General features: G+C 37.5%; 1 protein-coding gene across 3 annotated transcripts; it reads right to left on the minus strand.

Annotated features, from left to right (window-relative positions):
- Positions 1–4,697: 4,697 nt before the first annotated feature.
- Positions 4,698–12,658, minus strand: LOC103721892 (probable protein phosphatase 2C 6). 3 transcript variants are annotated; one of them, XM_008812269.4, is made up of 4 exons: positions 12,206–12,646; positions 8,737–9,021; positions 6,820–6,925; positions 4,698–6,169 (listed from the first exon to the last, which is right to left on the minus strand). In XM_008812269.4, the coding sequence occupies exons 1-4, from the start codon at positions 12,596–12,598 to the stop codon at positions 5,853–5,855; spliced, it is 1,101 nt and encodes a 366-aa protein (XP_008810491.2). In that variant the 5' UTR covers positions 12,599–12,646; the 3' UTR covers positions 4,698–5,852. The 3 variants fall into 3 exon arrangements, with proteins under 3 accessions (XP_008810491.2, XP_038981313.1, XP_026666142.2); XM_039125385.1 differs by lacking the exon at positions 4,698–6,169 and adding an exon at positions 6,369–6,509 and having other exon boundaries at positions 12,206–12,658; XM_026810341.2 differs by lacking the exon at positions 4,698–6,169 and adding an exon at positions 6,369–6,512 and having other exon boundaries at positions 12,206–12,658.
- Positions 12,659–17,532: the final 4,874 nt, after the last annotated feature.

Here is a 17,532-nt window from a genome sequence, read left to right on the forward strand (position 1 = left end):
TTGTCTTTAGGATTGAGTTTATTAGTATTACCTGATGGATTGATTTTGATGAGTACAAAATATTTGAGTATAATACTAATGATTTTGTGTTTTTAGAAAAGTTAAATTTGTTTTATATAAAACTCAGTGAGGTTAAAAAGTTAGAGAAGCATGGAGAAGTCTTTTGAAGAGTTTTAGAGGTTTCTGTAGTTGAGTCCCAGGATATATCGAGTCGGCTTCTGAAGATCATGAGTCAACCCAGCACAAATGAGTCGACCTCTAAATGGCCACAGACAGAAAATAGAAGGTAGTCAAGACACCCCTTTTATGAGTCGATTTGATTCTTAAATATCACGAGTCAACTGGTGATATGATAATAGTGATAATTAGTTTTTTTGCGAAATCAAATGTACTCTCAACGACTAGTTTTGTCTCTCCAATGTTAGATTATAGTGAAATTTTTAAGAATGAAGTCTTGGGGAGTGGATGTAGGTGTAGGGTTAGGTACCAAACTACTATAAATCTTGTTTGTATTGCTTGATTTATTTGCTTTCATCTTGGGCTTATTTACTTATTAATTTGCTGGTAAAATTTATATTCTTCTATCAAGTACTTATTTTGTTTCATTGTTAGGTAAAATTTTTGAAAAACTCAATTCATCGTTCCTCTTGGGCTACATTGCTCGGCAACAAGTGCGCTCTTGTATCTTGTAAAGACCTGTCTAAAGCTTTAGATCTATATGGTAGTCTTTGGAATATCTTTCGCTGAATGACACTTCTTCATTAGGATTTTTCTTTTTATTAGATTTGATTATACTTATTGGAAGGCTAGAATACAAAATTTTATTCAAGCATAAAACTATAATTTATGGAATATCATAGTATTTGGCTCACACATACTCACTAAAAACATAAGTAGAATTCAGTTTTCCAAACATAAAAGTGAATGGTAAAATAATGAAAAGAAATTAGCTCAACTAAATGCCAAAGTAATGAATGTGTTCTATTGCGCTTTTAATAAAAATAAATTTAATAAAATTTGCACATGTTCTGCTAAAAAAATTTGAAATAATTTATGAAAGAACCAATAATATGAAAGAATAAAAAATTAATATGCTAACACAAAATTATGAATTGTTTAAAATGCAATCTTATGAATCTATTTTTAAGATTTTTAAATATTATTAATGATTTGAAAACTTTAAAAAAATTATATACTAATGGAAGATTTTTAGATCTTTGTCTAGATCTTGAAAAGCGAAAGTAATAGCTATTCAAGAGACAAGAAATCTAAACGGGAAATCTAAACGAGCTATCCTTGGAGGAGCTCTTGGGTTTTCTTGTGACCCATGAGCTAAGCATCATGAACCAAAAAGATGATAACAATGAAGGGAAGAGAATCTTAGCTTTCAAATCCTTCAATCAGGAAGCTAGCACAACACTTGTGAAATTTGGTACTGACGATCTATCCTTAATCACTAAAAAATTCAAGAATTTCTTGAAGATGATGAAGAAGAAGAAGCTAGAAGGAAGAAGTAAAGCTTCAGCTGAGGGAGAGCTGAACAAAGAAAAGAAAAAAAAATAGGAGAAAAAAATCTTTGCCTAAGGGGGAGCCAACCAAGAAAAAGAAGTAGCTCCAAAGAAAAAAAAACAAAAATAAATAATTTGTGCTTTATGGCACAAAGAGATAAGATAAAACCCGCATCCTATTCTGATTTTACTTTAGATAAATTGCAGAATACTTTTGAAGATCTCTTTTTTTTTTTTTAGTCAAAACAATTAAAAAGGAAACATAAAGAACCTAGGATATTAAACTACAAATTATCTGAAGCAAAAGAACTAATTTCAAAAGGAAAAGATCAATTAGCTATGGAAAATAATGATCTGAAATTAAAAGTAAAAGATTTAAATACTAAGCTTTCAAAATCCACACATATAGAGAAGAAATTAATTATAGAAGTAACTGATTCTAATAATTCTAGTCACATGTTCATAAAATGTAATTACTTTAGAAGAATGGGTCATTTGTCGCATTCATGTTCACTTAGAGACAATCCTGCTGATAAAAATAAGAAAATATGGGTCCCTAGACGATCAATATTTACCGGTCAACAAGGATCTAAAAGAATTTGAATATGCAAAGCTAAAATTTGATTAGATCAAACATCAATCAATACTAGGGTATTCTAATTTGAACTTGAAATTATTATAAAAGCTAGAATTTAAATCATGCATATCTTAAAAAAACAAAACCTTAAGATGGAAGAAGAGGAATTCCTAAAAATGAATAAATGATTCTAAAGTTGAAAAATGGATTATAACTATACTTATTTGAAAGAAACATAATTCAACCTAAATGGGGAAGAAAATAAATTCTCAAAAGTAAATGAATGCATTTGAATTTATAAAGTAGGTAGAGTGGATTGATTTTGATATAACTTTTTGTGATGCCTAACATGCTTTAATTCTATGATACTTATAATTAATGCCTTTATACATATTATAATGCACTGATACTTGTTGAAACTCATCAATATTAGCTCCTTATTTGATTTTGGTTCTATAAAGCTTCTCATATGTTTAAAATGGATATGATCTGATACTTTAAAATATGTGTTCCCTATATTCTAATATATTTTCCATATTCTATAATGACTTAAGATGTGCTACAATGCATAGAAGATAAACATCTCAAAACTTCATTGAAAACTTTTCTCAAATTCCAAAACTTTAAAAGGATTGATTAAGGGGGAGAAAGAAAACTTACGGAGGAGAGATCATACAAAATTTAATAGCATAAATGAAAGGCTTCTACAAAAAGGAAGAGAAAGAATGCTAAACATATAAAGAAATAAAAAATAATCCTAATTTTCTTCAATAAGCCTCATCTGAAATTTAAATATGAAATTTATTCTAAAGCTTGCTATTTGGTAGTTATATTATGTGCTTAATTGAGCCAAATTGTAATTCTAATATTTGATGTTTTTAGCAACACTAAAATTGATCTTAAATAGCTCTAATTGAACAAAAAAATGGGGAGAGGGAAAGTTAACTATTGTTAAGTCTGAAATTTTTGAAACTCTTGAACTCCAAGTAATCTGATACGTTAATTTTGAATGTCAAAAGCTATGAATCATTTTTTTAAGCTTGTCATATCCCCTAAATATTGATCGGAACAAATTTGAAGTTGCTATAATTCTCTTAATATTTGATAAATTTTAAAATGCAACTTTTTGATGATGTCAAAAAGAGAAAGATAGTACATTGCGTATATGCTTAATTGAACATATTAGCTTGGGTCAATTGAATATTTTATAAAGCATTCATAAAGTATGTTCTTAATTGAATATATTAGCTTGGGTTGATCTGAATATTTTATGAAGCATTCATGAGGTATGAAACCAGTAAAAAACAATCTTTTCACTAGTCGACCGCTAAGATTATGAGTCTACTCGTCTGCGCCTGACAATAGTAATGGTTAGTTTTTCTGCAAAAACAAAGTGATCATATTCACTCTCAATTGCTAGAAACTGCTTTCTAACAACTTTTCAAGTTATAAATACTTCCAAATTAAATTTGAGAATATGATGGATTAAGAAGATTGAGTAGATAGGGTAAAGAAAAAGGAATATAAGTGAACACCACTTCTTGTGCTTCATCATCTTGAGGATCAATCTAAGAAGTGACTATTCAAAGCCTCCTTCCGCTTCAAGTGTGAGCTTCTAAACATTCATAGAGAGAGAGCTTCGACTGCTAATCACTAAATTCTATTACAAAATCAAGAGCGAGTAAGAAAGAAAAAAGAGAACAAGTTAAATTCTACTCATCAAGATCCCAAGTTTCAAAGCAATCACACTTAAGCTTCAACGGTATCAATCCAACCTTTGCAGAGGCTATTGTGTTTGTATTTTTCTATCTTTGTTTAGTACACAAGATTAGGAAATCTCGTGTGGGGTTTTTGGTGTTGCTGACATCGTAAAAATCAGCTTGCTTGTAAAGTTTGAGTATACCTGTGAAATATCTAGGTTATGGTCAATTATCCTGAAAAATCGATTGGGTTGATTGGGAACCTGAGTAAAATAATCAGTGTAGGTCTTGGTTAACTTTCTAAAAAAATCAATTGGGTTGATTGTGAGCCCAAGTAAGACAATCAGTGTAAATTTTGGTTAATTTTTTAGAAAAATCAACTGGATTGATTGTGATCCCGTTCAAAACAATCGGACTGTAATATGCAAAATATTATAGTGAAATTTTTAAGAAGAAAGTCTTGAAAAGTGGACGTAGGTACAGGGTTGGCACCGAACTACTATAAATTTTGTATATTTATTGTTTGCTTTCATCTTCGGATTATTTATTTATTAGTTTGCTGCTAAAGTTTATATTCTTCTATCAAGCACTTATTCCATTGCATTATTAGATAAAGTTTTTGAAAAATCCAATTCACCCCTTTGCATAGCTTAGCAACAAACAGTATTAGAGTAGGTGCCCTTGTATCTTTTGAAGACCTAACCATCTAAAGCTCAAGATCCGTATGATAGCCCTTGGAATGTCTTTTGTTGAAGGACACTTTGGCCTCCTCTTTTTAGCGGATTTGATTGCTGCAACGAAAGTTGAACATCTACTTTACCATACGCAAGGAAATATAAAAACCTTGCCAATAGCTAATTTATTTGGCATTAAAAATACATCATTCTAAGCGAGCAATTTTTGAGCTTCATATGATATTTTTACCATCAAACAAGAAGCCAAGAACTCTTTCTTGTCGATATGCTGCTATTTATGTTGGATTAGGAGAACTATTTTTCAGTTAAATACATGGCATTCAGTATTACATATCATAGACCACTTCTGACAACCAAGCAGAATTCCACCGGACCAAATTCCCAAGGCATCTCCAAATCAAAACGTGGATACTTGGTAATTACTCGTCTGAAGGCATTTTGCGCCCACCTCCTCCAGAGAGTCAGTCGGATGGCCGTGGCAAGATGCTTGGCTGAGTCACAAACCTTGTAAACATCTGAAGGAACACCAATGCTTCAGATCCCAAGATTGGATTCGGACATTGGATTCCGACGCTTCTGATGTCTGTTACGCAGTACATATAGTTCCGAAAAGAAAAGAATGTGGCAATTTAGAGTATCCGCAAAATCCAATTCTGGGTCAGATGCAGAAACGCTTCATCAATATTGTTCAGTCCTGCTCCAACAGAGGACCGATTGCAGAATGTTGTCACAGTCCATGCGCTAACAGGGGTTCTGCCCCAGCCAAACTTTACGTGTGCATTCAAGTCATGCTGTCCAACCAAAATCTGAGAGTCAAGGTTTTCCAAACACAGATCCTGTATTGGTGGCAAGGAGTCACAAAATCTAGCAACAAAAAAGAGCAGTTTTGTTGCATACAAGGCAGATGAACAACCACAGAGCAGGAGTCCAGTGAAAATCTCTGCACACCTCATAGAAGAATGCTTTGGAGGCTGTGGTCGCAACAGGTGAATCAGGTATCATCACTGCATAAACTCCAAGACCATCCTCTTGGGGACAGGGACATCATTCTCATATTTCTATAGGTAGCAGCAACCAGAATTTTACTATGCTTTTTCCTGAGGATGGACAGCATTAGCAATTGCTGAGCCAGCCTAGAGGCACATCCTTGAGATTCATATGATTCGGATGCTTGAGGAAACCAATTTCTTATAAAATCATGTTCTCATTCTATCAAAAGCAAAGGTTGCCATTCAATTGGAAACTTCATGGCCTTCCAGGAGAGAACCTGGCTTCCAAATTCCAAAAACTAAACAGCATGATTCTTGGACCATGCAGCTACTGGATGAACGGGAAAGGATGTCTGGAGCCTCAACTTCTGAAAAGCTTCCTCTCACTGTCTCAGCCTACGTCTGCTCCTGGATTTCAAGTCCACTACAATTACAGAGATGTTATCGGAACTGTTATTATGATAAGCCACTCTAACGAGATGATCGGCAACAGCCTGGGCAGGAGATGGCAATGCTTGGTCCACCAATCCACTACGGCGGTGCCTCCTGAGAAGACGACAGGCCACATCCCCGGCCTCTTCATTGGACATCACATCCCAAAGTCCATCACTTGCTAATATCAAGCACTCATCATCTTCACTTCGAGGCATAAAACTGACTTCTGGTACAGGAATTATGTGAGGTCTCATATACCGATCACCTGAAATCCAGAATTTCTTCTGCAAATTAGCTAGGAGACTGTAAGCTCTATGGTGTACTTATCATTAGGAAACCAACATAGATGAGATGGAGGTTAAGTAAGGGCCCATATGGATTGCACACCAGGAATATAACCTCTGGTGCAGCAAATTTACCAATGCAGTTGAAGGTCATAAAATTAACCAACTAAATTGACATACTGTGTTGATAAGTTCGCAACTGGCCCTGGCCTGCTGTAAATCAGTTTCATGGCCCCTAGAGCAAAATCAACCTTTTTAATGTGCGTGCCTGGCTTACTTAGGGATTGGAACAATTTATAACGATCAAATGCAAACTGACTGCTGCTGATCATGGTAAAGTCAGCAAACCACAAAGAAAAGGTTGTCAACAGTTTGAATACTCAATACTTACAATTTATGGTAACTAAATAGCAACTAGTTTAAACCGTGCCAATCACAAATGTTCTGACAATACAACAACCAAGATTGCTATATCTGTAAGCTAAATGACAGATTAGCAGGTTTCTTCTAGCATTATTGATGAGATTTGTATAGAACTTGGATGCAATGCAAGAATCAATAGGCACTAAAAAGTTAAATGACCAAAACAGAGGGGGAAAAAACATAAAGCAAAGAGGAAAAGAGTACAAACCTATGGCTCTGGACATGGCAAGAACTCCCAATACCCGAGGCCCATTCCAGTTTATGACTCTTCCTCCTCCATTTTCAATCCTCGCGAGTTCATCCGCTATATCAGGCTGTTATGAAACACTGTAAGAAATAAAAAAGGGAGCATAGGAAGTTGGAAATAGCATGATGGAGATATACACATCTTTGAGGAAGAAATATAAGGCCGATGAAATCTCTATGATCATTGTTGAGTATATTAATAGATTGACATCATTTGAGACAAGCAATCTTTTGGATAGCCCTATATTATAAATCAGACCAGTCCGATGATCCAATTGATGTACGATTCTCTGGACTGCTAAGCATTTTCAGATGAAGTAATCATATAAATGTACAATTCCGTGAAATCAGGCAACCACAGATGCAGGGCAACTAAGAAAGCAGCCTAGTGCATAAGACTTCCACCATTATAGGGTCAGAGAAGAGTTAGATGTACGCAATCTCGCCCCAGCATACGGAGAGTCTGTTTCTGAGTTTGAAAACCGTGACTCTAGAACATAATGGAGCAAACTTACCGTTATGCCAAGGTACACCCTCACAGATGCAGAGCAAGTAGCAGAGTTATTCCTTGGCAAGAGTTAACCAACTCATTCCACAAGGGAATTCAAGCATATAAAGCCAAAATAAAACATATTACCTTGATAATAAAACCTTAACATTGTATTCAGCATTCAAACATGATTACGATCCAACCAAAGTCCAATAGAAATTAGCATTATAAACAAATCACAAGCTATAGAAGTTAAATATTATTATACATCATGACGAATGCTCATACACCAAGAAAAAAAAATTAAAGCAGCACTCTAAGGGCAGAAGGACTTTGACTCAAATGAGAAAATGGCTCATAAAAGTGGGGATTGATCATATTCTTTACACCTGCCTACGGGAGTGCCAGAGAAGAAAAAATGATTGTACATTCATATCAAACTCATTGGCTGCAGAACCAGAATTAATAATTACGAATTATTATGATAGTTCTCCTAGCGGGTCTTGACATCTCCTTGTTTTCCCTGGTGCATGTGCTAATGAGACGGGTGTCAACCAAATGACCCAAGGCCTATTGGGAGGGAAAGAAGAGGTTGCAAGAGCTCTAATAGCTAGAAATTCTTAAAAGAACAAATGTCAGACATTAAAACAAATATTGAGAAGGATCTCAGTGCTCATGATTGTGCCATGATGGAGGCACCCCACTATTGTCCCTTCCCAGGTGGTGTCACCCAGGAGGGAGCTATCAACAAATCAGTGCTCATGATTTTGATTTCCAAGATAGTCAGGAGATCCACATTCATCTACTTAGCAAATCAGAAACAACAGTATTTCTTGACAATGTGTTTTTGACAGATAAGAGTAACTCTTGATCCAAGAAAAAAACAACAGTATAAACAAGGGAAAGTGGAAACATCATTCATGACAAGCGGTAATGTCTTGCTGTCTCTAGGGTACAGAGAATGATATGGCATTGCTCAGATAAATCTACAAAAGGCATCCACTTCCAGAGGGATGTCATTGCTCAGATGGAGCTGAGTATGCTTAAGTGTAACATTAAACAAAAGATGCTGATCCCTCAAATGTTTAGTCATATCAATCAAGCTTATTTTTCAGTAAATCACATGAATTAATAACTGTTTGCAGACAAAATGACATCTATGGAAATTCATTCTACTTATCAGCCATCTGAAGGAAGCGATCTGATGAAACTTTGATCTCACAGTTACTGTGACTTATTGAGCTCATTTCATCCAAGAGATGGTGTTCACTGGACAGTGAAACACAGAGAAAGTGCATTAAATAACAACAAAAATGGAGACAGTGAAATCTGTTTGTGTAGGGAAATATAAGATAACTTATGTTGACAGGAAAAGTTCATTACTGGAACCTTATGATCAACAGTTAGCTGGATGGCTTGATTTCCACGACAAAGAATTGCCCTCGAGTCACCACAATTAGAAGATATAATTTGACATCCCGACACAAGAACCACTACAGCAGTTGATCCAACTATATCTGGGGCTACAGCCTCTGCTATGACCTCATTATCAACCCTCTCAAAGCCATCACAAAATGCCATCTCCCACCTCCTCTGCCACCCTTGTCCACCATTTAATCTCTCCCACTCTTCTGCCACAACCTCATGAATCCGTTTTGCACAATAATCAGCCACCTGGATTTCACCAAAGAAATGTAGTAAAATAACATCAATCATCTGCAGTTAAGAAGAAAAGCAGAAACATTGAGTGATCTTGCAAGTTTAATATTCCACAATATACAACTGCAACTGTTCATTCCATGAGATAACTACAAAAATCTTCTCCTGAGTTTAATAGAGCTGGTGGCATGAGGTTTAAGCTTGGAAGTGATGGCAAAGAATATTACTATCTTATAATTTCAAGTAGATCCATATTTGTTAAAAGATCCTAACTGTTCTTTGCAAACAATTTAAGCACCGGGGTCATAAGACGGGTTCTGTTTTTTAAACATCAACATGAGGTCCATTGCATAAAATATATTTTGGACTCCTTACCGAACAATTGGATTCATCAATTAAACATTTTGGTTAGAGGGTGTTAACTGGCTGAGCTGATGAAGTCTTTTATTTTTGATACAGGAGAGCTGAGTTTAATTCTACATTTGCTCCCACCATCCTAGTGCAAAAAGAATTAAACATCTTGAGGAGCTTCCCCGTGGAAATTTCGAGTTCTCGAGCGAACGAGATTGACGGTCCTGCATTGGGGTGTCGTCACCCAAATCCTCTGTTTCGTCAAACAAGGAGCTCAACGGTGCAAGTGGGCGATGCATAGGATCATGGAGGAGGCAGCTGATAGATTGCAGGAGAATTTTACGTCTTCAATTTATTTTTCTGATGATGAAGAGCCTGCCGGCTTGGGAGGAGGAATATCATTTGATCTTGCTATGCAAGCATTGAAGAAACAGTGAAACTTGGGATTTGGGAAGAGATTTTTTTGACGCTTCCTCTCTCCCAGGGTTATCTGTTATTCAAATTTCAAGAGGACGAAAAGGAGCTAGTCTTGCAGAAAGGAGCTTGGGTTGTAACTGGCCAAATACTTGCCATTGAGGAATGGCGTAGTAACTTCATACAGGGAGGGGACTTGGTGACAAAGGCTCAAACAACTTGTGGAAGAGTGCTTGTCCTCTGGTCATCTTGTTCATCTGGCAGAATCTCATATGAGATTGAGTCCTTCTACTCCAGTTACAGTTAAACAGGAGACCATTAGCCTTCTCAGGATTCCTCCAAAATAGGGGAGTCTGGTTCTATCTGGGCACCCCTTATCAGGCTCTAGACTACATTGCAGACACAGATAAGGTTAGACAGTTGCAAATGGAGGAATCATCTCTTTCTGGTAGGTCTATTCTGCTACAATCAGTCCTCTTCTCCACTGCTATATACACCATGATAAGTTGCTCTGCTACATTAAAGGGAATTGACAAATTAGAAAAGGGATCATGCAGAGCCTTATGGGGTCAGACAGCTGATGAGAGAAAGCTTCATTTTGTTGGGTGGAATGACGTGCAAACCTAAATGCTATGGTGGCCTTGGTTAGAGTTGAAAGGACAGCTCTTTTGGCTAAGGCTGCTGGTCGGCTTATTCTTGGCTGCAGATACTTCAGAGCAAAGTCATTATAGCTTGGTACAGATACGATGAAACCTGGGATGGCTATAAACTCAACAATAAGTGCTCACAAATCTTTGGAAGCCTATACGCAATGAAGCTTCCTTTGTTAAAGAAGAATCTACATGGGTTATCAGTTCAGGTAGGGATATCAATCTTTATAAGCTTCCTTTATAATTATGATGACACTCTTACTGTGGCTCATATTATTACTTCAGAGAGGACATGATGTCTCCATAAATTGTTCTCTCTGTTTCATTCAGATGTTGTGCATAGACTTCTCAAAAAAAACTCCTATTCGTAGAAGCAGTTGCAGGATCAGACTTGTTGGGACCCAAACAGAAGATATAAAGTCTCTCTCAAGGACATGTATAGATTAATCTGCAATTATGATGCTGACCAAATTAATCCTTTTTGTTCTTTACGGTGGAAACAACTTCTAGCTCCTCAGGTTAAATTTTTCTGGTGGAAAGTTATTTCTCTGGCTAACGAGTTCATAATAGCCACCAAAAGATCTCAGCTACAATAGCTTCCCCCACCCTTTTGCTTATCTTCTTTCTTGCTGATAGTTATGGTTGCCCTTTCACTCATATTTGATTTTTGAGAAAATTATAGTGACACTTAGAACATGTCCTAAAGACAGCTCCTAAACTTTAAAAAGTTTCAAACCAACCCTTCAAATTTTCAAATTGTTCTAAAAGTGGCCCTTCCATTTATTTCCGTTAATCGAGTGTTGGCACATGATGATCACACTATAGCATCAAGCACTTGTACGACAAAATACCCTTGATATATAGTGAATGGGTAGAGTACCAAAGAATCTTTCGTGTGAAATAGATCTCAATGCATTTTTAGTATATAGCTCATAGTTAAAAATCATCCAATGCATAGATCTCAAAGCACTATGAACTCCTTCATTCATCCGCTTGCATAGATCTCTAAGCATCTTTAGTATATGACTCATAGCTAAGAATCATTCGCAACACAAATCTTAAAGCACTATGAACCGCTTCATTCATCCACCTGCATAAATGTAAAAATATCTTTAATATATATGAGAACCCGTGCGGACATGTATGTTTAGTTCCATATCAATTATTCGCCGAGAAGATCTTGGATACTTATACGGAACTAAGAAACCTAAAAAAATAGTTAGCCTTTTTGAGTGAGTTCCTATATTGTTACAATATATAATCCATAGGTAAGGACCATCCACAACATAAATCTCAAAGCACTCCAAACCCCTTCATTCGTCTCTTGCACAGATCTCAAAGCATGCTTATTATATAGCCCATGTTAAGGATAACCCATTGTATAGGTCTTAAAGCACTCCAAAATCCTTCCTCTATCCTTCTGCACAGATCTCAAAGCACTCTCAGTTGAAGATCATTCAGCGCGCAGTTCTAAAGTGTTTTGAACTCCATTCATCCGCACCGTCAAAAGATATTTGTAAATGTTTGAAGAAGGTAGGGGGATTTGGGTTATCTATAATGGCAGGCTAATAGCCTCTGGTTGTGAAGCCGGAGAATCATTTGGGAATGATAGAAATTTGAAGACTCGATTTGCAACATTTTAAAGTTGGGATGCGTCCAAAGTCAGTGTCATTATAATTTTCTTTTCCATTTTTTATGTGGGGTACACCGTACGAGAGTTCGCGAAGACGGCAAGTCACTTATACAAAAAAAGATAAATAAATAAAAGCGGCAAGTCAACGTACCTGGCAGCCTCCATGCCCATCGTACACACCGAAGAACCGCACGTGCGAGATCCTGCCCGAGCCCGGGGCCGCCTCGCACCCGCCCACCTCCTCGCACCTGAGATCCATGAACTCCGGCATCACCGCCACGGCGTCCTCCATCACCCCCCGCCTCCCCACCGTCGCCGCCGCGCCCCACATCTCCGCCCCCCTCCTCCCCACGCACCTCCGCCTCCCCCTCGCCTCCACCTCCGCCGCACTGGCGGCCTCTTCATCCAGCGGCGCCGCCGGGGCCGCCAGGGCACCCGGAAGAGCGGGTATCTCGCCGGAGCTGGCGGCGCTGCTGATGCCGTCGTCGGATCCGAGGATGAAGGCAGCGGCGCTGGGATCAGGATCAGTGGGATCGGACTCCATGGCGGAGAGATGGGTGGGGAGGAGCGGAGAGCAGAGAAGAGGAAGGTGGAGGGGTTTCAGGATAAAAGGGGTCGTGAGGGGAGACCGAAACCAACGGAGGGATGACACGTGGGAAGATGACATCAGTAGACCCGATGGCGTAATTGATGCCGCTTCGCGCGAGAGCATCAATTTAGGTCATGCGGGGATACGTGTCGAGTGGAGGAGAGTGACAGGGCGAGATCGCTTTCGGTGGGGGGGGGGGGTCTGCGTGTAAATTGGAGCGATCAATGTGGTCGTGACAGCACGGGCCCATGGAGGTAAAGAGAGGAGCCTCGTGTCGCGATACAGGGGAGGTCCATGCGGTCTCGGAGGGTTTATCCACCTGAGAGCCTGAGATTGGGTTGAAGATGGCAAGGCGAGCACGCTAAAGATCCACCAAAGGGACATTGGGCCATTAACGATCTCAGTCTCCGTCTTTGATCGCGAAGGACCTGGGATATGCTTTCCAACGATGTTTCCAGGTAATATTACCCAGAACAAATTATTTTAATTTTTTAAACAATCATTTGATCTAGAAATAAAAATTTGTTTTTAAATTTTTTAAATTATAATATAAGTATATTATTATATTTCCTATTTATATTTATAAATTTATTTAATATATTACTTCTATTTATATTATTTTTCTAATCAAAATAAATTTTTGTATTAAAATAATAATACATTATAAGTATACATAGAAATAATAATCTATTAATAATAATTAATATATTTTCATAGAATTAATAAAAAATATTTTTCATGAAAGATATTGTTAGTTAATATATAAATAATATTAAATTTATTATAATATATTTTATATGATTAATAAATATATTTATGGAATATATTAGGGGTAGTTTTGGTATTATATAGTCAAAAATGTTGGATTCTCATAGAATACCGAACATGTTACACATGGTTACATGCGGATCTATAATCAATAGAATGTAACATACCAAATGTGATGATTTTAGATTATAGCATATTCGAACTAATCATGGACTTAACCTCATTTTTAGTCCGGCTTCGGTCTAGATATATTTAAAAATTGATATTTTCTATGACCAATTCTGGCTCATGATCGGCTCTGTTGGAGATCGTGTTATTTCGAGATAAAGATCATTAGTGATCTAAGATCATTTTGGAGATCCCATTTATGTTATCGAACACTACCAAAGTAATTTACGCGTACAAGATGTAATGCATCCTCTGAACCATACCTACTTTGAGGGCGCTGAAGAGTTGATTCAATGGTTCCTGAGTCATGCTTCCTTCGACAAAATAATTCATACTAATGATCACGCGCGATGCCATGCCTATGCAAACATAAATATAATTTTAAGAAAAAAACTTTCAACAAAAGTCAATTTTATTTTATTTTTCTTTATTACGCATGTGTGGTGAGGTGCCTAGAATCGAGCTAGGCTAGGCAGCGCACTTGCCCAAGGCCAACCTGAAAAATTTTCAGCTTGAGCCCAGGCTTGGTTTGAAGGCCTATCGGGCCTAATCTAAGTAAGCTTGTTTAGGTTGAAAGGCTAGGTTCGGCCCGAATTGGCCTGATAATTATTTGCGAAGTGGCGCTATTTTTTTAGGTCCAAGCCCGATCCAAATAATTTTGGTTCTGACGGGCCTCGAGGCTACCCAGGCTTATTTCCATCCCTATCGGTAGCAAGGGAGAGGTGGGAGTTTCACGGTTTCCGGGTAATCCACCTTTTCCAATATCTATGGGTAGACAGGCAAATGGATAGGATGCAGATAACTCTACAACCCACCATAAGAAGCGTCACTTCATAATAACAAGACAAAGTATATCCGGGCTTCTTCGTTTTGTTTTTGTTTTTATTTTTATTTATAATGCTGGCTTGACTCTTTAATAGACTCTTTTGAGCTTCGTTGGATTAGGAAAAGCGAAACCCAGGCATTTTAAAAACTTGGCTCTTTTTTATTTAAAAAAAAGACTTGGCTTATTGAAAAAGGCTTATAAAAGAGCTGAGTCTAAACATCTTAAATTGGAAAAGAGAAAATAAATAAAAATTCTGCTTGGCTAAATAAAAAGCTCGGCCATGCTAAATTTTATTGATAAATGAGACAATCATAATCATAGTCCATCAAACTCAGCTCAAATGAGCCAAGCCTAAATAACTATTACTGAATAACCAGCAAGTGGTGTGTGTTATCTCTATTTTATCTACAGGCTATGCGAGTACAGATTATAGACGATGGAGGGTTTTATGGGATGAGATATAGTAGGGACTCTTTTGTATTGTGGCTAGAGGCTTTAATTGCATTGAGGGCCCAAAGGATGAGAGAATTCTAGAATTTTATTAGTATTAATGAGTTGCTTGACCTCAGATTTAGTGGCCCTAGATTTATATGGTGCAACAACCGGCTGGGACAGGCAAGAGTGTAGAAAAAAACTGAGGCCTTAGCTACTACAAATTGGACTCAATGGTTTTCTAATTATCAGGTGTGCTACCTTTCTTGTATTGCCTCGGATCATTGTGCTATTTTGGTTTCTACTATTATTGCTATTCAGCGTCGCGCCCCATTTAGTTTGAGAAAATTTGAATTTTCTATCCTCAATCTTATAATGTTGTGAAGACCACCTAGAGAGTTCTTGTCAAGGGAGATGATATGTATCAAGTTACTCAAAAACTTAGGAATCACCAAGCGCATACTGTGGAAATGGGATCGGGATTGTGTGGGCAAATATCTTTAGGAAAATTGAAGAAGTGAAAAAGTCTATTTGTGATGGTGATTTGCCGGATAGATTGGTATGGCGGACATCATGTACATCTAAAGTCAGGGCCAAGAATATCTATAAATTATTTAGGAATGTCCTCGATAGTAGAAAGGATGGTGCTTGGGTATGGAAGCTGGGCGTGCACCCCTGTGGTGGAGTGTTGATGCATAAGGGGTTAAATGTTGCATCTAATTGTGACCTTTGCCCAAATGTGGAGGAGTCTACGACTCTGTGTTCTTTTTCAATTCCCAAAGGCACCGTAGGTTTGGCAATTATCCAATGTCCCAGCTGTATTTTACGCATCACCATCCGCATTGGAGGTTTTTCTACAGCATCCGAAAATATATGGTTATAAACCTGAAAGCAGGACAGATTGCATCTACTCTGCTTATGTTGTCTTTCATATGTGGCTTACAAGGAATAAATGAATCTTCGAAAATTTATCTTCTTCATCAAGATTCTAACTAGAAACAGCTTTCATGCAAGCTACTGAAGTGATTCAGAGTGAAAGAGGCTGATACGGACACTTGGACTCCCCCACATCATTATCTCTTACCAGAACGGTATTCATTACCTAGGAGCCCCCACCCCCAAGTTTCATAAAGGTTAATTTTGATGGTAGTATCAGTGATAGAGCATGTAGAGGAGGTGCATGTTCTGTGATCAAAGGTTCGAATTCTTAATTTATTTTAGTGAGTGGGAGACAGCTTTTTGACCCATCTATTTCGGGGCAGAGTTGCAAGCTGCTTGGGAGGAGATGCGGCACGCTATTATTTCTTTGAAGGCTGCTCCTTAAAGACGACTTAGTAGTAATGGTCGATTGAATTGGATTTCGAAACTCTCAAGATCTACCACTGATTATCCCATACTATTGAACATTCAGAGAGTCGTCGATACTTGTACATTGTTTACCATAATTCATGTCTATCGAGACGCAAATAGTGCAGCTAACAGAGTAACTACTTTTGTTGTCAAACACTGGTAAAATTTTATGGCCAACTTTTTCTAGCATTTTTGTTTAGTTTAGAAATATTTTATTTCCTGACTCTATTGGATTTATTTATACTAAGCACGTAGATACCATCCGGTTAATCGAAAAAGAAAAACACAACTATTACTCAGTTCAGCTCAACTCATTTACACTTCCAAATCAAGAAATTGCAGAACACTAGTGATGTTACAGGGATCATGGTTTCAAGTTCGCAGCTATTAATACTTGCTGTACGCGATTTTCCCCTGCTTTCTCCTATATGAAGTAGATGTACTCAACACAAGCGCAAGATGTGAAGGTCTCGTGACAGAATTAGAAAAATCTTTTAAATTCTGAAGTCACGTTCATCTAAAATGACACTTGTTTAACGGGCAAGACTCGTCAAAGGAATAAAAACCAACTTGAGTCAATTCGGCAAAAGATTATAATTTGTAAATAAGCAACATCCACTCTTTTATTTTTTTCCTGTCATCGAGTACTTCCTGCTCGTAAACTTTAAGATAGTGAATCGAAACCCAAGTAGCTCCACCACCCTAGCGATCATCCGCTAGCTCGCTGAAAAACTTTAAAATATCCCTAAACTTGTTAAATTCACCAACCCATGCAGTTCTCCATTTTTTATCACCATCACCTTTTCTGGGAGTGAAGTTAGTAGACTAGAGATCGAGATAGAAGGATGAACCTTGAGACGAAGAATACAAAAACAAAAATCAATCAACCCACAGTTGAACCATGAATCTAGAACTCAAGAGACCAGAGTTCAGCGTTCATGACAATTATGTTCACAGAAAACACCGCTCTGAGGCGCTCAGTCAAATGATCTCAAAGTGACGCTGCGTTTTTTTAAACTTTTTGTCAGACGGGGCTCCTGTTCAATAATCACAGATTTTTTTTTCTTGGAGGACACGGATCAATGTGATAGGTGAAATTGTGAAAGTGATTGCATGATTTCTTTTTGCAGGGCAAGAAAACCAAATAACCAGACTGCCTTCTAGGGCACGATTTTCTTTTCCCAATTAAACTTTCCAGAGCATAATCACAGTGTTAGTGATCATAAAGGCGAATCTAAACCACAAACCGCTGATGGAGCCTGACTCACCCCAGCTGCTGCTTTATTTTTATTTTTTTTTGCTAGAAGACCCATTCAGCAACCTCAACAGCACAAGTTGTAGGAAC

Source organism: Phoenix dactylifera, chromosome 4 (assembly GCF_009389715.1).
Source record: "Phoenix dactylifera cultivar Barhee BC4 chromosome 4, palm_55x_up_171113_PBpolish2nd_filt_p, whole genome shotgun sequence".
Classification (NCBI taxonomy): Eukaryota; Viridiplantae; Streptophyta; class Magnoliopsida; order Arecales; family Arecaceae; genus Phoenix; species Phoenix dactylifera.